Raw genomic sequence first — 20,006 nt, 5'->3', positions numbered from 1 at the left:
GTCTGAATGGTTGACCAAATGCGTTGGGGCTGCTATTAATGTACACGTTTGTTCCCCCCTCTTCCCCTGTGAGCAGTAGCGACACGGGGCAGCATCTTGTACTTCCTGATCGTGGAGATGAGTCTGGTGAACGTCATGTACCAGACCTCCCTGCGCCAGTTCCTCGGCCTCTTCGACATTGGCTTGGCCAGGTACCCGCTGGGAGCCACCACGTGACCACATGGGATTTTGTAGGAAGATGCAGCCCGGGAGGTGGCCGGGTGGCTCAGGGGTCAGAGCATTAAGCTGGCATCGCTGCCATCGCTGGATTCGAATCCATGTAGTTGCAGACATCACCAATGTCTGCACAAAATAACATTATCCATACGAAGTTTGGTTCTGCTCTTAATTTTTCGAAATTCCACCTCTGAGAATTAAAAACAACAGTTTGTCTTGTGATCAATATGTATCTCTCTAGCAGGGATAGGTAGAAAGGTGTTGCCCCCTACTGTGTGGACGTGAGATCATTTCCAAAGATCTCAGAAGTAGCTTCGTGATATCTACTTCCATTGCACATTCTGTAACATGAAAGGTTGCACTGCTCTGTGAGAGATCCAACATTACTAATTGCCCCCACGATATGAAACAAATAGCATAATTGTGATAGAAGTAGGCAAAAGAGACAAATATTTGATAATAAAGATTGGAGGCTGTCATGTGTCTTGGTGAGCTGTGCGTGCGTAGAATCAAAAACCTGACCCACCCACGCCTAACCGTTGTCACGTAACCTCTGCTGTCTGCAGGTCGGCCAAGAGCCCCATCACCAGCAAGCGCATCAGCAACATCATTGAGTTCATGACCTTCGAGGTGTTCAAGTACGCGGTGCGTGGCCTCTACGAGGAGCACAAGTTCCTGTTCGCGCTGCTGCTGGCGCTGAAGATCGACATGCAGGCGCGGCGCGTGAAGCACGAGGAATTCCTCACGCTCATCAAAGGTGGGCACCGTCTCCTGCCGCGGCAGTGCCAACGAGCGCAGGGGGTTCAGTCATAATAGAGGGTTTTTTGGGTTAGATCGTGTAAATGCAAATGTGTCGTTAACCCACCATTACGCGACACAGCGAATTAGTAAGGTTTGTCACGTAAACAAAACGTGCCAATTAGTTACTACTTCAGCACACCAATTTGTTGGAGAGTAAACCCACATCATTTACAATTTGAGTACGACGTTTCTCTGGTAATTACTACCAGCTTCATCAGTCGATTTTAGTTGGGAAGCCTACATGTTACGCTGTAGGGGTTCATATTAATGTTTACCAATGAAGGTTGGAAGCGTTTATGTATTAGCTTCATCCGTCCATCCATCTAAAAGAGGGGACCACGATAAGTCTAGTAAAGATGATCTGCTATGGATTAACCCATCGTATGAAGTTGCGTTGCTATGAGAGACTTTCCTGATTGAAAACTGAAAATAATCCCTGGGTTTACTGAAATAATAATTAAAAAAGTTTCTTTACGATCACTCAGAGGAAACATAGATTTTAATATTTTGGCTGACTGACCTGCATGAAGAAATATTCAGTACTTCCCTCAGTAGTTCCTGGTTTAAGCTTCTTTCTGCTATAGCTGAACGTTCCACAGAATTCTCGTTTCTTGAGGTGCGCCATGAGAGGCCGTTTTGACTGCTGTTGTAGGCGGCGCGTCGCTCGACCTCAAGACCTGCCCTCCCAAGCCCGCAAAGTGGATCCTGGACCTGACGTGGCTGAACCTGGTGGAGCTCAGCAAGCTGCGGCAGTTTTCGGACATCCTCAACCAGGTGCTGACGCACTCAACCCAGCGGTGGTGTCATACCGGGTCGTCCCGCGCGTTGTCCAGCGCGTTTGTCCGACATTCCCCTCCATCTTTGCTCGAAGCTTCTTCAGCATGTGACGAAAGTTTTGAACGTCGTGCCAAACAACACGCGGCACAACCCAACATCACATCGGAGAGAGACACAGCGCGACTGTGAACACGTAAAGAGTAGCATTACTCATATCGCTCTGTTGGTGGGCCAACGTCACATGCCCATTACAGGGCTTCCGTTTACAATAGAGGGATTTTATAGGGGTCACGACTACCCACCCTTGACCAAACCACGCAGAAAGCGACCGGTCTCATTAGATCTCGGAATCTTATCAGGTTTGAGCCTGGACCACAATGCGCATCAGGTTGTTGTAACCTGCTATTGGGTTACGTGGTGAGCAGCAGACCTGAACTCAGCCAGGAATACCCGTTAATGGCTAGCGACACTTGGGAAAAGCCTTAAGCATCTGGGCAACAGCTAGGAATGCCTGCACATAGCCAGGGGCAGCGCAGCTGTGACCCATCGCGGTGGTGCCTCGCAGATCACGCGCAACGAGAAGCAGTGGAAGAGCTGGTTCGACAAGGAGGCGCCCGAGGAGGAGCCCGTCCCCAACGGCTTTGACCAGGCGCTCGACTGCTTCCGCCGCCTGCTGCTCATCCGCTGCTGGTGCCCCGACCGCACCATCGCCCAGGTGCGCCGTGGCCTCCGGAGCTGGTGCGAGTTTGGGCCTGTCGCCGTCGCCCCAAAATGTTTCAGTTGAGGGGATTTTTTGGCCAGGTTCGGCGTGCCGCTGAATGTTTAGTTTTTTTGTGCTCGATTCTTTTTTTTTTGGGCTGAAAAATGTGCCAATTATGCAACGCACACAACTATGCGGTTTGTCAATTGAAATAAATGTTTGTGCTCGTGGTACCTACATCACATATTTTGTGTGCGTGTGTGATATTTGATTGTTTATAATTTGTGCAAATTCATATGCCAATTATAGGCCGTTACATATAGGCTATTATGAGTGAACAAAGGTGTACAAATTAGGCAGGACATATAATTAGGCAGGACATATAAGAGTACACGAGGTTGCAAAAACAAGAAAAACATGTTTTTAATAATCTAATCGTAACCCCACATGGTGACAATTCATGGAATATCTAAAGAGTTTAATCTCGACATACCTCATGCGGATGTCTGCTATCGCCCGCCAACAATTTGGCCAACTGCCACAGCAATGTATTTCGATAATTTTGTCAGCATGTGAAAGTGGCTGTTTGTCATCACTTTCAGTTTGCGGTGTAAAAGTGTGCTGGATGTTAGCAATTGATGTCTTCCCTCTCTCGCTCTCGCTCACTCTCCCCAGGCACGCAAGTACATCACGGAGACGATGGGTGAAAGCTTCGCGGAGGGCGTCATCCTGGATCTGGAGCGCACCTGGGAGGAGTCGGACCCGCGCACACCGCTCATCTGCTTCCTGTCCATGGGCTCGGACCCCACGGACTCCATCATTGCGCTGGGCAAGCGGCTGCGCCTCGAGACACGATACGTGTCCATGGGCCAGGGCCAGGAGGTCCACGCCCGCAAGCTGCTGCAGCTCACCATGGCCAACGTAAGGGGAGACGTCCTGCTCGCCGGGCGCACCTGGGGACACTTGGGGGGCAACTGGGCACAGTTAGGATCACCTGGGAACAGCTAGGATCACCTGGACACTGCTAGGATCACCTAAGGTCATCTGGACACACCTGCGCACACCTAGAAACACCTGCTATAATAGGGGAGAAGATTTCAAATGCATAATCTATTGTTATGGTTTCTTAAAGTAATAGATTTACTTACTGACATGTTTGCGGTCACGTGGGCAGGAGCAGGTAATAATTGAACCGGCACACGTAAGCTAATCCTAAGCCCAGATAATCCGTCTACTGATAATTGAGAGTTGTCTGTATATAGCAGAGCCCTTGCTTGCCTGCGTGAGTGACTGGCACACAAGCACAATGTGTTCGTGTCCTACGCATCTGCGTCCGTGCAGGGCGGCTGGGCACTGCTACAGAACTGCCACCTGGGTCTGGGCTTCCTGCCGGAGCTCATGGACACGCTGACGGAGGCGGAGGGCGTGCACGAGACGTTCCGCCTGTGGATGACCACCGAGGCGCATCCGCTCTTCCCCATCACCCTGCTGCAGATGTCCATCAAGTTCACCAACGAGCCCCCGCAGGGCCTACGCGCCGGGCTCAAGAGGACATACGCCGGTACAGCCCACGGGACACGTGGCTTGGCCTGCTCTCAGCGGATGCAGTCTTCTTCTGTGTGTCTGTCTATCCGCATGTCTGTCTATCCATCAGTATGTTTGTGTCTCTCTGTCCCTGTTTGTCTTTCTGTACGTGTGCACGTGTCTTTTCCACTGTCCATTTGTCAGTCTGTGTATCTGTATGCCTGTCAATGTGATTATAATGTATACCTGACCACGTGTTCGTCTCTGTGTGTGCAGATTTTAATTTAATTCCCGAATGCAGGGGAATTAAAAATTACATGCACGTTAAAATGCTAATTTTATGACCAGTCTGTTCCCGTACGGTCTCCGGACCTATGGCTCACGTGCGTACATATTTGCTCATCTCTGTGCGTACACGTGTGCCTGCACGTGTGTGTGCGGGTGTGCGCACATGACGTAACAGCCATCAGCCAGGAACAGCTGGAGGTCAGCAACATGGTGCAGTGGCGGCCCATGCTGTACGCCGTCGCGTTCCTGCACTCATGCGTCCAGGAGCGGCGCAAGTACGGCCCCCTGGGTTGGAACATCCCCTACGAGTTCAACCAGGCCGACTTCAACGCTACTGTGCAGTTCGTGCAGAACCACCTGGATGACATGGACATCAAGAAGGTGGGTGCCAGCGCTGCCCCCCACCCATCCAGAGGTAGCTCTCTGATATCTGCTTACTTGGGCTAGATATCTGAATGGAGACTTTAACTAATTTCTTTAGACACTTAATTTCTTTAGAACTGCTTTTTGTGTTTAGTTTGTTGTCCTTCCCCTCACCACCGATTAGCACGGTTGGCTATGTATGGTGTTAAAAAAGTTCAATATCCATACATACGTTGCAGGAGATGACACTGATAGATGGGCTATCCAACTGATTTAAGTATCACTCACTCTGGCGATTATCGGATCGATTCCTCTACAAATTAAATATCACGAAAAAAGTTGAGAAAGTCTGACTTCTGTTCCCGCGTGCACCTCTGGATGAAAGGTGAATTGATGGGACTGGGTGACTTCATCGGTATCACTGAGCGATGTCATGCCAAGCATGGCTTATTAGTGAGTTTCCCACCTTCAGAAGGCAGTACATCAGGGTGGCCACTGTTTTTGACAGGGCCTGAGCCCACAAAACAAGTGGTCGATTGCAATTTTTAGTCGACTACATCATGGGACCTTTCTTGCCAGTATCAAAATATAAGAATAGGTTTTACCCTTTTTGGCAATAAAACAGTTGTGTTAAGATGATAAAACACCAAACAGAAACCTTTTGCAAGGAATCATGTCTGCATCAACCACACATACATGTAATCAAACATCCTCCGATAATGTTTTGCCACAAGTCCGTGTGCTTAATGCAAACATCTTAACACCTGTTTTACTGCCAGAATGGGTAAAACCTATTCTTATATTTAGTTGACAAATCAACCGAATCGACCCATCGTTCCAGCTCTACGAGTGACCATCGCCTAACCCACGCTGGGGGGGTGGGGGGGTGTCGTTCCCACCAGGGCGTTTCGTGGACCACGGTGCGCTACATGATCGGCGAGATCCAGTACGGCGGGCGGGTGACGGACGACTACGACAAGCGGCTCCTCAACACCTTCACCCAAGTGTGGTTCAGCGAGAACATGTTCTTGCCCACGTTCTCCTTCCACAAGGATTACACCATCCCGCGCTGCACCACCGTCGACCAGTACCTGCAGCACATACAGGTGCCCTGGGGGGTGCGGGGGGCAGGGGTGGGCCCGGAAGTCTAATTCGCTAGTGTTTCATCATCTTCATAATCATCATTATCATTACCATCATAATCATAATTATGATCGATTGTATTTATAATGTGCGGTTCGCAACAAAGGTGTTTACAATGTACAGCTTCCGGAAATATTTGTACACATTTACGTGATATGTGCTTTTTGAGAGAGTACTATTTTTGTAAGCCCGTAAAGAAAATGACTGCACGATTTCTAAAATGTATATTGTGTATGCAAATCAAGAGTAATAGGGACAAGCATTTCTGTGTTGTGGAGTGTGTGGAAAATTGCACACATTAGTGTGTGGATTCAAAAAGGTAATTTGAAGGAATCTTGGAAGTAGTTATCTCCTTCCATGGGCCATTCTCCTAACAGTCGTGGAAAAAGACAAAAATGAAAATCCCACTGCGTTGGTTTTCGTGTTTTTGCCGGGCTGTTCTCCAATGTATTTTCGGACTGTGCCGCATATCCTGCTGATCGTCTTCACGAACTCGACGCGTATAGTTTGGAGAGCTATAACGAAAACGTGGTCGCGCTTCGCTCCGACTCTCCCACGGCAGAGCCTTCCGGCGGCCACCACCCCGGAGGTGCTGGGCCTGCACGCGAACGGCGACATCACGTACCAGACGACGGTGGCACGTGACGTGCTCGACACAGCGCTGGGAATCCAGCCCAAGGACAGCGCGGCGGGCGGCGGCGAGACGCGCGAGAGCATCGTCTACGCCAAGGCGCAGGAGATGTTGGAGAAGCTGCCCCAGGACTACATCCCGTACGAGGTATGCTCCGGCGGTGGTCGGATGGCCATTGCTCTTCTTGTTCGAGTGAGGACGATGCGGACTCGGGGTTTTAAGGGATTCGGCGCAGTAATGCGCACGCGTGTGGGTTTGTGGTGGAGTAATTGGAATGTTTCTGAAGTAAACAATTTAAATGATAAAACTACGTAAACTATTTTTTTTATGTTCTCAGGTAAGGCCCACTGAGCTATACAGCTTTTCCTCGGAAGTGACCTAGCCACAAATGATAGCTCAACAAAGTGGCTTATCATGTGGAAATGTATCGCGGCCAAATACTCTAAAGGTATGTTTGTAAATGTGGAGGGAAAAACCGGAGGACCTGGAGTAAAATCCACGCAACCATGGGGAGAACACGCAAACTCCAAATATACAGCAGGCATCAGGTCAGGATCAAACCCACGACCTTCTGTATACCAGGGGAGGTAGTTAACATCTCGCCACCGTGAAGTGGCTCCATCATCAGTGCTTTCTCTACTTGACAGGTGCACGCAGCCGATGTAATTTGCCAGGAGAACTGGACTGATGCAGCTGAACAAATAGCGAGAAGGGGCCCTGGCAAAGCGCCAAGAGTCGCGTTAGGTGTAGGGCCAGTAACAGGGCCAGTCTAGGCTAGAACAATGGCCAATTGGCTGTTTGACTAGTTGGTAAGAGTTAGGGCTTGCATTTGGTTGGCTCGTCTGATTGACCCCCAAACTGAACGTACTTTCTTTACATTGCAATATTTTGGCATTGCAGTTAATGCAAACGTTTATATTGGTGTTTACAGTGCAATACTCACATATCTATTGTTGTATGGGTGCTGCCAAAGATTAAAAAAAAACTTTTACAATGAAAAGGTGATTTCTTGTTTTCTATGGATCACCTTTGTGCGTATTATCTTGCTTCCATTCTCTACACACTTTTCTGTCGGATCAGAATTGGTTCATCAAAAGCACATTTGTAATTTGTAAAACAAAGTGATGGCGAGTGACCTCCTGACCTCCTGACCTCCGCCCTCCTGCTCCTCTCCTTGCGAAGGTGCGGGAGCAGCTGCAGAAGATGGGGGCGCTGCAGCCCATGAACATCTTCCTCCGGCAGGAGGTGGAGCGCATGCAGCGCGTCATCTCCCTCGTGCGCTCCACGCTAAACGATCTGCGCCTTGCCATCGAGGGAACCATCATCATGAGCGAGGGCCTCCGCGACGCGCTCGACTGCATGTACGACGCGCGCATCCCCGCACGCTGGCGCAAGGTACGCACGCAGCGGGGGTGGTGGGGGCCGCCTCGGGGTTCGAGCGCTCTGGTGTCCGTTCGTCGTTGCTGCCGTTGCTGCCAGCGTTGTCGTGATCACCGGCGGCATTGTCACAGTCATTGTCATCACCAATGTTTTCGTTATTACCATGACCACCACCACCACCGTAATCATTGCCTTTGTTGCAACTGTCAATACCAACAGCTCTTTTCATTTCAGCTGTAATCATAACAAAGACAAAGATCCCCGTATAGCCTTAAGACTGTTGGGGCAAGTGCTGTTAGCGAGCACCTGTTAGCGAGTCATTGTAACAACAGTCACCATCATCAACACTATTGTTCCGTCCATCAACAATGTGATGATTAGGCACAGCCATAGCGATGCGGTGCCAATCCAGGCAGACCGAGCTAAAATTAGTCTCTGGGTGGTGAACTTCTCCCTTCCCTTCCCTCTGGTTTGCGCGGAATCATGTCTGAATGTGGGCGAGCGACCGAGTGATGTGAGAGCTACGCGCGCCAAGTGCTGCCTGTGCCCATGTGTGTGTTGTGTGTGTGCGGGACGGCAGGCCTCCTGGGTGTCGAGCACGCTGGGCTTCTGGTTCACGGAGCTGCTGGAGCGCGATCGCCAGTTCCGCTCGTGGTGCTTCCAGGGCCGGCCCAGCTGCTTCTGGATGACGGGATTCTTCAACCCGCAGGGCTTCCTCACCGCCATGCGACAGGTGACCCCGGCGAGCAAGAGTTTTGATTCATTTTTTTTGGGGGGGGTGGGGGGGGGGAGTTTATGAGGAGCTTTAAGGAGAGTGCCGGGGTTTGCTGTAATTTGCAATGCTGACACTGTGAAAGTTGTTGAGTTAAGATTATTAGTTATATTTTGCTAAAGCATGAGGAACACCTAGATTTTCTTTTAATTATGTACGCATTGTAAATAAAATATGTTACTTATAGATAAGTTGTTTGAATCTTTATTTAAATTTTATTATGTTATCCAGTGGCACCGGGTGGTTGCGATCAGGATGAGCGGTTGGGTAACTGCAGTCTTCGTGACCCTCATGGCGCAGCATTCCATGAAGCACGTCGACAAGATACCCAGCCTGACCGTGCGCGTGTTTTGCATGCGACGCCGACTCACCCAGGAGGTGACGCGTGCGCACAAGGGCTGGGCGCTGGATAGTGTGGTGCTGCAGAACGACGTGACGCGCTGGCTTCGCGAGGACGTGACGCGCTCGCCCGACGAGGGCGTCTACGTCCACGGCCTCTTCCTTGAGGGCGCCGCCTGGGACCGGCGCAACGGCCGCTTGGCCGAGGCGCGGCCCAAGGCGCTGTCTGAGCCCATGCCGGTCGTGCATATCTACGCGGCCAACAACCCCGGTGAGAGCTGCAGCTGTGCGATGAGCGGGGCGAAGCGTCGGAGGGGGGGGGCGTGCGCTCGCGTGTGGTCCGTCAACGTGCAAAATTGCCATGTGGAAATATTCTATGGGTGGACTGAAATTATTTTATAGGGGTGTGAAAACATATTTGTTCTGTTAGGTTGTCACTAACAGAGCACATAGTCGACCGAGACATAAAAAGAGGTAGTCAGTCATAGGCGGTGGGAAGGTTTTGTGCCTGGACTCGCCACAACAGATTTCTGGTGGAGGGGAGTTTCAGATTTTTGCGGCAGTAGAGAAGAATGCATGACCTCCCATTGAGCAGAGGTTGCCTGGCGACTTCCATAGACAGGCTTCATTGCCGGAGTAGAGGGTGAACGGAGGGCAGTAGAGTGGGAGTAAAGGAGAGCAGTAGGCAGGAGCAAGTTTTATAGGATCGTGCGGTTTATCAGTGCAGTGTTTAAATTGATCTGGGATTTGATTGGGAGCCAGCAGATGAATCAGTGTTGGGGTGATGTGGTCACATTTTTGGGTTCGGGTTAGAAGTCCTGCAATGACCTTCGCATCGATGATGGTCTCATGGTCTCGATCCCCTGTTCCCTCTCGCCGAGCAGCTGGGTCTAAGGACACGCAGCTCTACTCCTGCCCCATCTACAAGAAGCCGGTGCGCACCGACCTGAACTACATCGCCGACGTGGACCTCCGCACGGCGCAGCCGCCTGAACACTGGATCCTGCGCGGGGTGGCCCTGCTCTGTGACGTCAAATAACGGCCGTGCTGCCCTGAGTAGGGGGGGGCAAGGTGGAGTGCGTTTGGAGGGAGGGGGCGGGGGGCCAGTCACAGCTGAGGGAGGCTCTTCCATCGCCAGCTCAAGAACGACTCGTCTATGCGTGTTGTTGGCGGGGGTGGCGGGAGCTCGTTGGTGCTGTGCGATGGGAGGTCGTGAGGTTTTGAGAAGGAGATTTATTTTACGGGGTTGCGCCAGCCTGCCGTAAGGCTTTTTTTTTAACCTTATTTATATTTAATATAACAATAAACACTGGAATAATTGTGTTGACATTATTGAAAAATTATCCAATAATAAGTGAGTGAATACACAAAGGGTGGTTGGGAATATAAATATTTATGATCACGAATTGGGGCAGCAAACGTTTTTGTATTTAACCAATAAAGCATTTCCACTGCAACAAAGGATATTGTAATTCATGATCGCAATGGTGAGGTATTTTAGACTCATAATTACTATTATGGCCTTGCTTTTCTACCATCTGGATTTATAAAGCATTTAAATGCAGCTGCAGATAAAACAAAATTAAACATTTAAACCTTCTAATTCATTCAATAAAAAGTCAGGTGTACCATAATCTTGTCATCAGCAATAAATTAATATCTGTCTCTAATTATATGCCCGGCTCTCAATATCCAGGAACACCTGCATGAGCACGTTGAATTTGATCATTCTCAGTCTTTTTTTGATGGGCTTGTGATTCCTATTTATTCTGCGATGTTTACATCTGGCAGAGCTTGAGCCCCCCGCGCTCTTTTAATCGCAAGGGCTGAATCGCCACCACGAATGCCAGGTTTCCACGACCACTTGGAAGGGTGTCAATTTGATTCGTCAAGAAGGGCTAACGGACTTGGGCCGGGTTTCCATGGCAACCTCTACCAGGCCAAGAGGGCTAACAGCACCCAGTCTTGCGAGCTCATAGTTCTAAAAAGAGAGCCATCCACTGTCACCTGGACCGACCTTCTGAGCAAGTTGCGACATCTTGACACGGTCAATGGGATGTGATGGTCAGTGGCGGCGTCAATGGCATAGTTCACCTAGTTCACCTTTTAGGCTGTGTTTTTGCAACAAAAACTGTTTACAATAGTAATGTTTTCTTGGGATTGGTTGGCTTAACCCAAGCCTACGTTAAATGTTTTAAGATCGCGTCTCTCTGACAACTGATGGTATGGAGGAGAGCCCAGAGAGCCTTGTGGATCAAGAAGTGTGGGGACACAGATTCCGATCCGTGCTGTTAATCCTAGAAGCTAAATGGGTCGTCCTGGGCCATCGGGTGCACTTACCAATGGCGGTGGAAACGTAGTGCAAGTTGGTCCCATGGTGAGACGGGACACTGTAAGATCCCTGTTTAATTCATAGGGCAAACATTTTTTATGAATAATCATCTCTTGTCATGAGAGCAGGTGTTAAATTTGAGTCTTCTAAGTCACAAAAAAAACAGTTGACTGTCAATTTTTATGTAAATGTAACTGTCATTATATATGTGTTTGTTGTGAATCCTCATTTGACTTTACTGTGCTGTCTATTCCAAAGACCAAATGCATAGTTATAAAATGTTTTGATTTTTTAAATGTTTTTTTCTTAATTGTTGTAAGTAAAAATATCCATGAGCCGCAAGCATGTCACTTGCAAATCGCTTTACAAAGAGCCACACAGACACAACTCTGTCAAATGCCCCAGTTACCCTTCGCTTAGTCTGGGGGGTCGCTCATTCTCCTCTGTTGCCTTCATAATACAGAACTTTGTTTACCATGCAACATAGTTGCAACTGATGCAAATAAGTGGACGTTAGTGGAAAACAGGTTAAATATTAGTTCACGAAGATAAGGAGAATACGGAATGTAGGTCAAAGAGACGAGTGGCAAGTCGGGGGGTAGCTTACATGCACGTCCACTCATATAACCACAGCTGTCAGCGTGCCAGACTTCACTCAATTGGTCACCACTGAATTTGCTGCCACTAAATACGCCACACCTGATTGGCTCCCCATAAATGGCCCACCAATTAATTGGCCGCTACTGGCTTGACCACCCCTGGTTCGGTTACCACTTCCGGAATTGTTCACCGCTAAATTGGCCACGCTTTATTTGGCCACCGCGAATTTGGTCACCCCTAATCTGGCCATCACTGGCTTGGCGACCCTGGATCCGGTGGTCACCCCTGACTTAGCCACTCATTTGGCCACCGATTATCTTTACTCTGGGTTCACAAATGACAACACACCCCTGCCTTCAATTAGCGCCCTGTGCCATGCAGAAAACGCGCGTGTAGTGTACCATGATAATTGTTGTAACAGCCCTCCAAATGTTTTTCGTTTTACATCTAAGCGACTTTATGCGTGAAGTAATGTGTATTTGCAGTGACGAGTCTCTTGTGTGCAATCAGCCTGGTTATTTTTATTTCCCTGAAATTTAATAAAGTATTTAAAGAAGGATGTGACATGTCTCGTTCGTATGCACGTTTGCACTATATCGGATTATTTTTGTTTCAAATGACCGTTGGGATCTACTTATTTCATGATCTATCTGAGATTAATGAAATGCGTAGTTTAACACTCATCAGTAGGTCACCAGTGCTTGCCATATGCGTTAAATGGTTCCTGCCATTAGGATTGTGGAATTTCTACCGCTGATTCAGGACTACGAACCGTCTAACACTCGGAAAAGGTGGGAGACACGTCGATCTTACTTTGACATCAACCTGGATCTAAGCGTTCCTGACACCTGGTCTAAGCATGACTGCCCCCCAAAAATATTCTGAGGAGCCGAAGTAGATTGTCGAGCAACAGCCCGTGGACTGTCAAAGCTCAGCTCTCAGTGACCCCGAGCCTTCACTTTGGCACTTAGAAGCCAACAAATGGAGCAAGTAGCGGAACAGCCAAGAGGGAGTTGTTGTGGGCCTTGTCTGTCTGGTACCTGCGACTCATTATGTATCTGTATAAGTCTGTCTGCCTACATCTATGTACATGCTGGTCCAGATGCCTTGTGCCCCCCCCCCCCCCAATTAATTGACCCAGAACATTGTTTCCTTTTGCATATGAATTTCTGCTTAAAAGAAACCTTACTTTCAAAATATAAAGTTTTAGATAATTAAATGGAGGGTCACAAGATGTCTAGGACCACCCTGTAAATGTAATTCTCCTTTTCTCTGTTTATATTTATATCTGCCTCTCCCCGTGTGTACATCTGCTGTCTCCATGCCTGTCAACAACCCCTTATCAGTGCCCCCTACCTTATTACAGACCAATTCAGACCTTATTGGTCACCCCCGTGCCCTTAGAAATCTCAACGTTCATCCTACAAAGTCCCATCATCACAAGCAAATAGAGAACAGGTTTTTTGTTACACTATTGAAACGGCTGTACGCCGAATGGACCTTCAAACTCAATTTCCCCTCTTACAAGAATACGGGGAATAAACAGTACGGGTTTGACAGCTGTGTGTCTCTGTCTCTCTATCGTTGTAGTACGGAGTTAGACTGATGGCCTTAATCTAAGTTGTCTTATGGTTGTTGTTGTTTGACTTGCATCCCACTGGGATTTTTGCACACAGCGTTGGTGTACGGTGCTTTTTCTGCAATATTTTGCTGTCTTCTCATGGATTTTCTGTTTGCACTTAGTCACATATTCACTTTAAGATGTTTTCTTGTTCATGTGTTTTGTTTGTTGCGGTTGCACCCGATTCAAGAGCCGAATGGCTCAAAGGGCTGAACCTAATACATGAAACTGAATCTGCCCGGCATCCCGAATCGATCCAGTTGGGAATCGATCACCGCACGCAAAACGATTAACTTGAGGGGCGGGAGAATCGAATCGCGTGACGTCACACCCAACCACAATCCCTTGCGCGGCAAGTCGAGTTGACGAGCCCAGGCAAGGCCCCAAAGCAACGCTCGCGGTGTTGACAGCGGTAACTTTGTAATTTGAGATTTTTATTGCAATTAAATGTATTAACGATTACATCCCGTACGAGTTAATTGTGACTTTATTTCATTGATATTGTCCGCAGTTGCGCAGAACTATGTAAATGTATATCATAACATCAAGGCCTGGTCGCTTTGAGAGCATTGGCCAGGCTTATTATTATCATGAATAATGTGATCCTGTCAATAAGTAGGCCGTTAATTGTATAACGTTAACAATCTCATTGTATTATCAATTCCATACTTAAAGTTTAAATATTGCGAGTGCAAATGTTGGGGTCGGTACACTCGATCATCTTTAAATGGCCGATAAAATTGCTACCATATTAAATTTCGATTTAAAGCTTTCGTGACTGCAGGGATTCATCTTCTTGGTTCTTTCGGTAAAGTCACGTAGAAGGGAAATAATAAAATAATTAAAATAAAACAAAATACAATTCTCACGACGTTTCGGCCACAACGCAAGCAGCCGTCCTCAGGTGAAGAACATGTCTGTCTTTCCGACAGACCTTATGTTGTATTTTTATTATTTTATTATTTCCCTTCTACGTGACTTTACCGAAAGAACCAAGAAGATGCTACCATATTGTGAGAAGTTAGCAGCGGTTGTCCTACGGAGAGACTTTGCTATTCGCTTTACTACAAGTGCGGAATGTCCCCAAGAGAGATGAGCAAAGCCTCAAGAGTTTGTCGGATAGATTTAACCGGACAAACCGTTCTACAAACTCAATTTAAACGGGCGTAAATCGTCAATATGTTGATGTGCGGATCTCCCTTACACTTGTGTTCTTAACTCATTTTCAGAGGAGAGCCACTTGCGCCAATAAGACATCAAGTTTTTAGTTTTTTTTTGGTAAAGTCACGTAGGTAAAAATTAAAATAAATAATATAAATAATAATATAACTAAATAAAAACCTTTTACTTCTATTATTATTTCTATTACTTATTTTTACCTAAAAAAAAACCTAAGAATATGAATCCTTGCAGTCACGAAAGCTTCAAATCTAGAATTAAGACATCAAGTGTTAGGGGCCGCCACACATTGAAAACCATTGACAGCACGATGATGATGGGGGTGGGGGTGTTTCCACGTGTTGTGTATTGTCAGGGGTCGCACTAAAGGCCACCAGGGGCCGCTAGTGGCCCGTTGGCGATGAAATGAACAACACTGCCTGCCTTTGAGTGTGTTTGAAACCTCGAGTCGTCTAATGAAAATCGATGTGTCATGGAAAAAGTGACTGCGCATTAAAAGCAATCGCGTAACATTTGTAAAACATTTGTAAAATGTTACATGCACAACGCGCAGATATTGTCAATGTACTCATTGCTCGCTTGTCTCGAATCAATTTTGTGTTCTAGGTCTATAACTGAGCACAATGGATCGGCGCAGCAAGAAGTCAAGTGGGGATGCTTCCCGGCGAACAGGTGCGCAGGTCACACCTGTCAAACATACGGCCAAAGGAATGTGGAATTAACACATTTCGTGAAGCCATATTACATAGTAACAACAATATCCGATTTGGTATAGAATCGCAGGTTAATTCAAAATAACGTCTCCAAAGCATGGACTTTGTAGCATATAGGAATGTGGAATTTCCACTATTTTTAACAGACTGCAGCAATTGCTCATTTGAGCATGGAGACACTGTAGTAATAGGGTTTTACCTTTTCATCTGGTACAAAAACTGACACATTTATACAAGGGGTCATGTTTGCAATAACCACAACAAGCAGTCAAAATGCAAACAAAAAGAAACAACTCTGATAATAATAATGATATGCACTGTCCTTGAAGTTGATTGGTCCACACCCGAGACAGCTTTTCTTAGAGCCTAGTCTCCATTGGTGTTGGACCAGATGACGCCAAAAGGCGTACAACTCAAAAACAGCGCACTATCAATACTCTGATAGCACACTATCAATACTCTGATAGTGCACTGTTTTTTGAGTTGTACGCCTTTTGGCGTGATCTGGTCCAACACCAATGGAGACTAGGCTCTAAGAAAAGCTGTCTTGGGTGTGGACCCATCAACTTCAAGGACAGTGCATATCATTATTTTGTTTCTTTTTATTTGCATTTTGACTACTTGTGTTGTGGTTATTGCAAACATGATCCCTTGTATAAAGGTGTCAGTTTTTGTACCAGATGAAAGGGTAAAAACCTATTACTATATTTTGCTACTGGTAAAGAAGGTCCCATAGTGTAACATGGAGACACTGTTTTAAAATGCAATTTAAGTGTAGTTTCAGTATGTATTCACAGCCCTTGTCAATCCACTGCTGGATGAAGGCCTCCTCATGCATGTGGGAGTTTGACCGTCCTTCACCATGCTGGTCAGTGCAGGTTGGTGAAAGAGTGGGGGCTGTGACCAGTTCAGATATTACTCGGTGGTCATGTGGTTCTTAGCATGCAATACTCCCAACCACTCCTGTTTCCTCGTGAAGATGATGTCTTTACTTACATACTTATGTTCTATCCACGTTTTCGCGAAATGTGTTTTTACAGATAAAACAAGCCCCATGGAATGTAATGACAGTGCCACTACAGAAGTAAATGGGTAAGAACGACGTTGCTCCCCTGTTCTTCAGATTCATGGCAGTACATATATGCATGTCAGATATATTTCAATACAAGCTGAACATTTGTGCCCATGTCAAAATTCACATTTATTGTTTGTTCGTTTCTTAGGATTGCCACTGCAGAGGATCAAGTTAAGCCAAAGAGCGACGTTGTTCAAGGTGTGTAGCTTGCATCCTTCAGTATTTGTACAAGAACAGCTCTTTTTTTTGCCTCGGTCACCCTGTGTGGTTTTCATGCTGCTTGTCTGCACTCTTAGTATGTTAAATGCTATTTTACTTATTTGTGTCTGTTCCTGTTTTAGACCCAGATATTCCTTTAAAAAAATATTTGATATGAAAAATATGATGGTGGTAATATCCAGGAAAGCGCACAGCATACACGGCGGGGCTGGTGCTGGTGCGCAGACCGCCGGCCATGAAGTGCGTCGCAGTACGGCCGGGGCTGGCGCCCCCCGCCTCTGACAGCAGTGGCAGCGAGTCGGACTCCAGCTCGGACAGCGATGAGGAGCTTGGCTGCACGGGGTGGATGCTGCCTACGTCCGTTACCAACGCACCATCCACAGGATAAATGGGCACTCCTGCTCGGACACTGCGTCTCTCCCCTGTGCTTCGTCTCTTGAGAGATTTCGCTAACTGACGCAAGCTTTTGTTGTGCTGTAGGCTCGGCTGAAGGATTTGCGGAAAATTTTACCCCAGTCACATGCACAGTTAACTCTCGGTTGTCCATGGGTTATCGATTAATTGTGCTCATTCGTGCTTTTTACATGCACGCTGGTTTGATTATGAGTAGATCCTTGTCGAGGGTCGGTTACTCGGTGCCCAAATGACCGCAAAAATGTCCCCAAGTAAACATTTATAATACAGTAAAAGCAGATGACACGTTGAATGTCTTCATCCCCAGTCTACATACGTAAACAATGTTTTCATTTCCTATTTTTTGCAATATCTGTGCATACTTTCCCTCCATTACTCCAGATAATTGAGTTGACTGCAGTGGCACTAACATGTGAAAATGAGTTCATGCTTTTATTGTGTTATTTGTAATCTACATATAAACATTTGACATTTCTTTTTGGTAATGCTTGTTATGTTTAATTTCATTTATGAATTTCTATTTTATGTAGTTCAATATACAAATGTTTCACTACATGCTGTTTATTACACAGCCATGTAATAAATTTGAAGTGATATTTGTACTTGAACATAGGATTGTAGTATTTAAATTGTTTGTAAGCATGCTGCAGTCATGTATACGTAGGTCTGCTGTAATTCTTTGTCTTTTTCTGCTATTTGAGGAGTTAAATACTTTCTTTACATTAAGATCACCTCTACCACACCTTATGATGTGTATTATATTTAAATTAAAACTAAAATAAGTCGTGTTTTTCATGAGCCTTCATGGTTTTTGAAGATGCTTGGGTAGTGTTTAGTGATGCAAATTGTAAAAGCTCAGCCTCTTATTATGTTTTTGATGTCCTGTTGCCAACTCAACTTACCGGCCTTGTATTTCCAATTCCATGTTCCATGGCCAAACAAAAGCTAACTGGGGGGGGGGGGGGTTCCTTGTGAGTACAAGCCAACAAGCCATGGCTCTATAAAGGATGTGGCTCACAAAGCAAAACTTGGAAGTTGGCTTTAAACCAAATGTCTTAATGGGGGCACATTTTTCAACACGACAATTTCGACAACTGGAACTTAATTCGCACCCGAATATCACCCCTTCTGTAGATTTGTCCTTGGGTTGGATTGACATTTGAGCCATGTAAATAACTCCATCCTGATCTGTGCCGACTTAGGATTGAGGGCATTTCAGACTTACGATGTGCTCCAACTTTTGATGACTATATTCCCAGCCACTCTATGCGCTCATTCCAAAGTTGATTCAATGCTGGCTTTGTACTCGGGTTATATCACGTAATCATGTTATGTACAGTCTTGGTCAACTGTTGTCGGTGAAGGGACAGCCAGGACCGGTTCAAATAAAAGCTGCCGATGTTAACCGTGACCACAAAGTCGAGTTCAAGTCATTTGGTTGAAAGCGGTACACAGTTTCACAGTTACCAATCCCCTATCTCCGTTAAAATACAAATATCGTCGATTCGCGACACAACTTTAATGAAAACTGAAAATAATTCGCATAGTTGTGGAGAATATAAAATAGATACGCCGACGATACGTCTCCCTCGTATCGATTACACATCAAGATTGTTCATTTGTTCGACGGCTGATCCCGTTGAGCCAGTTTCCCAGATACAGTATTTTACAATGGAGATCCGTGGTGCGTGAGCACAGTAACAACAAGACATCGATATTGCAGATGAGTATGGGATCCTTAAGTAATATTGCACAACGAACAAACGAGGTATTTAAACCAGCCTACAGAGTTTTCTTGTATCGAATCAATGCTGCTGAAATGATTAACAGCCGGAAGGGAATGAATTGTGTAAAGAATACAATGCATTTAACACGTAGGTTTTCGCTCATATCTTTATGTTGTAAAGATTTTGTTTTATCTGGGCCTATTGTTTCGCATTCGTGAAGCGTGCGATGCGCGTAAACAACGTTGATATATGAACTGGGGTTTGGGGATCCATCGGTTTTCGGGTCACGGTTGAGGCCACCTGCCAAGACAACCTGGTCCCCCAGATCGCCCGACCTGCATGGCCATGCCCGGGGGTCAGGGGCCGCATTGATGAGCTTCGTGCCTTCACCTGTGCACGCTTTCGCTAACGAACGGCGCCTGCACTTGCTGGACCTGCTGCTGCTGATGAGCTCACGATGTGAGAGAAGACTTGGGGCTGCGGGTGGGGAACTTGGGTATTTAACCAGGGGCAGACTGCGCCGCCGGTAGGTAGTGGTCTGTGTTCGACGCAGGAGCCGGGGAAGTTGGGGTGAGTGACGCCAAGTCTTACCCGCTCTGGAGGTTCGATCCCAACCCTGAACCCTGTGGCAGCGTGTATGATTCTCTGGGTCCTCCGGTTTCTTTTCTCATTTTTTAAAAATCATTGTGTATTAGGTTGCTATATTTCTATATTGTAAGCCACTTCGTTGAGCAATCATTTGGTGTCCCGGGTTGCTTTTGAAAACGAGCTATATAGCTCAGTGGGCCTGACCTGGTAAAATGTTAAATCGTTTAGTTTACTATATATTTCGCAGTTGTAATGTATAAGCTATGTATTTTCGAGGTGTACCGGCGTGTTGTTTGTGCTGGGAGAAACTTGTTTAAAACGTCTGTTTTCACTGCTTCGTTTTAATAATTATTCACGTGTGTTGTGTTTCCGACCGTCAAATACACCGTTTTGTAAGTCGTGCCAATAATCTTGAGCAGTGATGTTGCTGCTTTCGTGTTCACGCACCACGGATCTCCTTTGTAAAATAGCGGAGCAAACTTTGTAAACGGCATCATCCGTGTAACAAATCAAATCAACTCACTCTCTGAAGAAGCTCCATGCAGCACGTGGCATATGCATACGCCACGTCGGTCATGCAACGTGCGCTTCAATCCAAAATCGC

At 46.7% G+C, this 20,006-nt stretch overlaps 1 protein-coding gene and 1 long non-coding RNA gene across 2 annotated transcripts in view; both read left to right on the top strand.

Moving 5' to 3' along the window:
* The window catches only part of DNAH5 (dynein axonemal heavy chain 5), a 117,253-nt gene extending 104,830 nt beyond the window's left edge, over nucleotides 1–12,423 (top strand). The window contains exons 69-81 of the mRNA XM_061548140.1: nucleotides 77–191; nucleotides 783–973; nucleotides 1,670–1,791; nucleotides 2,360–2,509; nucleotides 3,170–3,415; nucleotides 3,836–4,055; nucleotides 4,482–4,687; nucleotides 5,572–5,775; nucleotides 6,375–6,590; nucleotides 7,626–7,838; nucleotides 8,404–8,556; nucleotides 8,971–9,205; nucleotides 9,819–12,423. Coding sequence (XP_061404124.1) covers nucleotides 77–191; nucleotides 783–973; nucleotides 1,670–1,791; nucleotides 2,360–2,509; nucleotides 3,170–3,415; nucleotides 3,836–4,055; nucleotides 4,482–4,687; nucleotides 5,572–5,775; nucleotides 6,375–6,590; nucleotides 7,626–7,838; nucleotides 8,404–8,556; nucleotides 8,971–9,205; nucleotides 9,819–9,973 — 2,426 coding nt within the window. The 3' untranslated portion in view covers nucleotides 9,974–12,423. The remainder of the gene's footprint in view (nucleotides 1–76; nucleotides 192–782; nucleotides 974–1,669; nucleotides 1,792–2,359; nucleotides 2,510–3,169; nucleotides 3,416–3,835; nucleotides 4,056–4,481; nucleotides 4,688–5,571; nucleotides 5,776–6,374; nucleotides 6,591–7,625; nucleotides 7,839–8,403; nucleotides 8,557–8,970; nucleotides 9,206–9,818) is intronic.
* A 1,356-nt stretch (nucleotides 12,424–13,779) lies between these two features.
* On the top strand, nucleotides 13,780–18,498 carry LOC133340061 (uncharacterized). Its single transcript, XR_009754820.1, has 5 exons — nucleotides 13,780–13,899; nucleotides 15,273–15,338; nucleotides 16,420–16,471; nucleotides 16,603–16,652; nucleotides 16,856–18,498. It is a non-coding gene; the product is annotated as an uncharacterized LOC133340061 (long non-coding RNA).
* The last annotated feature ends 1,508 nt before the right edge of the window (nucleotides 18,499–20,006 follow it).

The sequence above is a fragment of the Lethenteron reissneri genome, chromosome 9 (assembly GCF_015708825.2).
Source record: "Lethenteron reissneri isolate LAM-NWPU_2019-01 chromosome 9, ASM1570882v1, whole genome shotgun sequence".
Taxonomy (NCBI): domain Eukaryota; kingdom Metazoa; phylum Chordata; class Hyperoartia; order Petromyzontiformes; family Petromyzontidae; genus Lethenteron; species Lethenteron reissneri.
The sequence above is the reverse complement of the archived record's forward strand: the minus strand, read 5'-3'. Positions and strand labels throughout refer to the sequence as shown.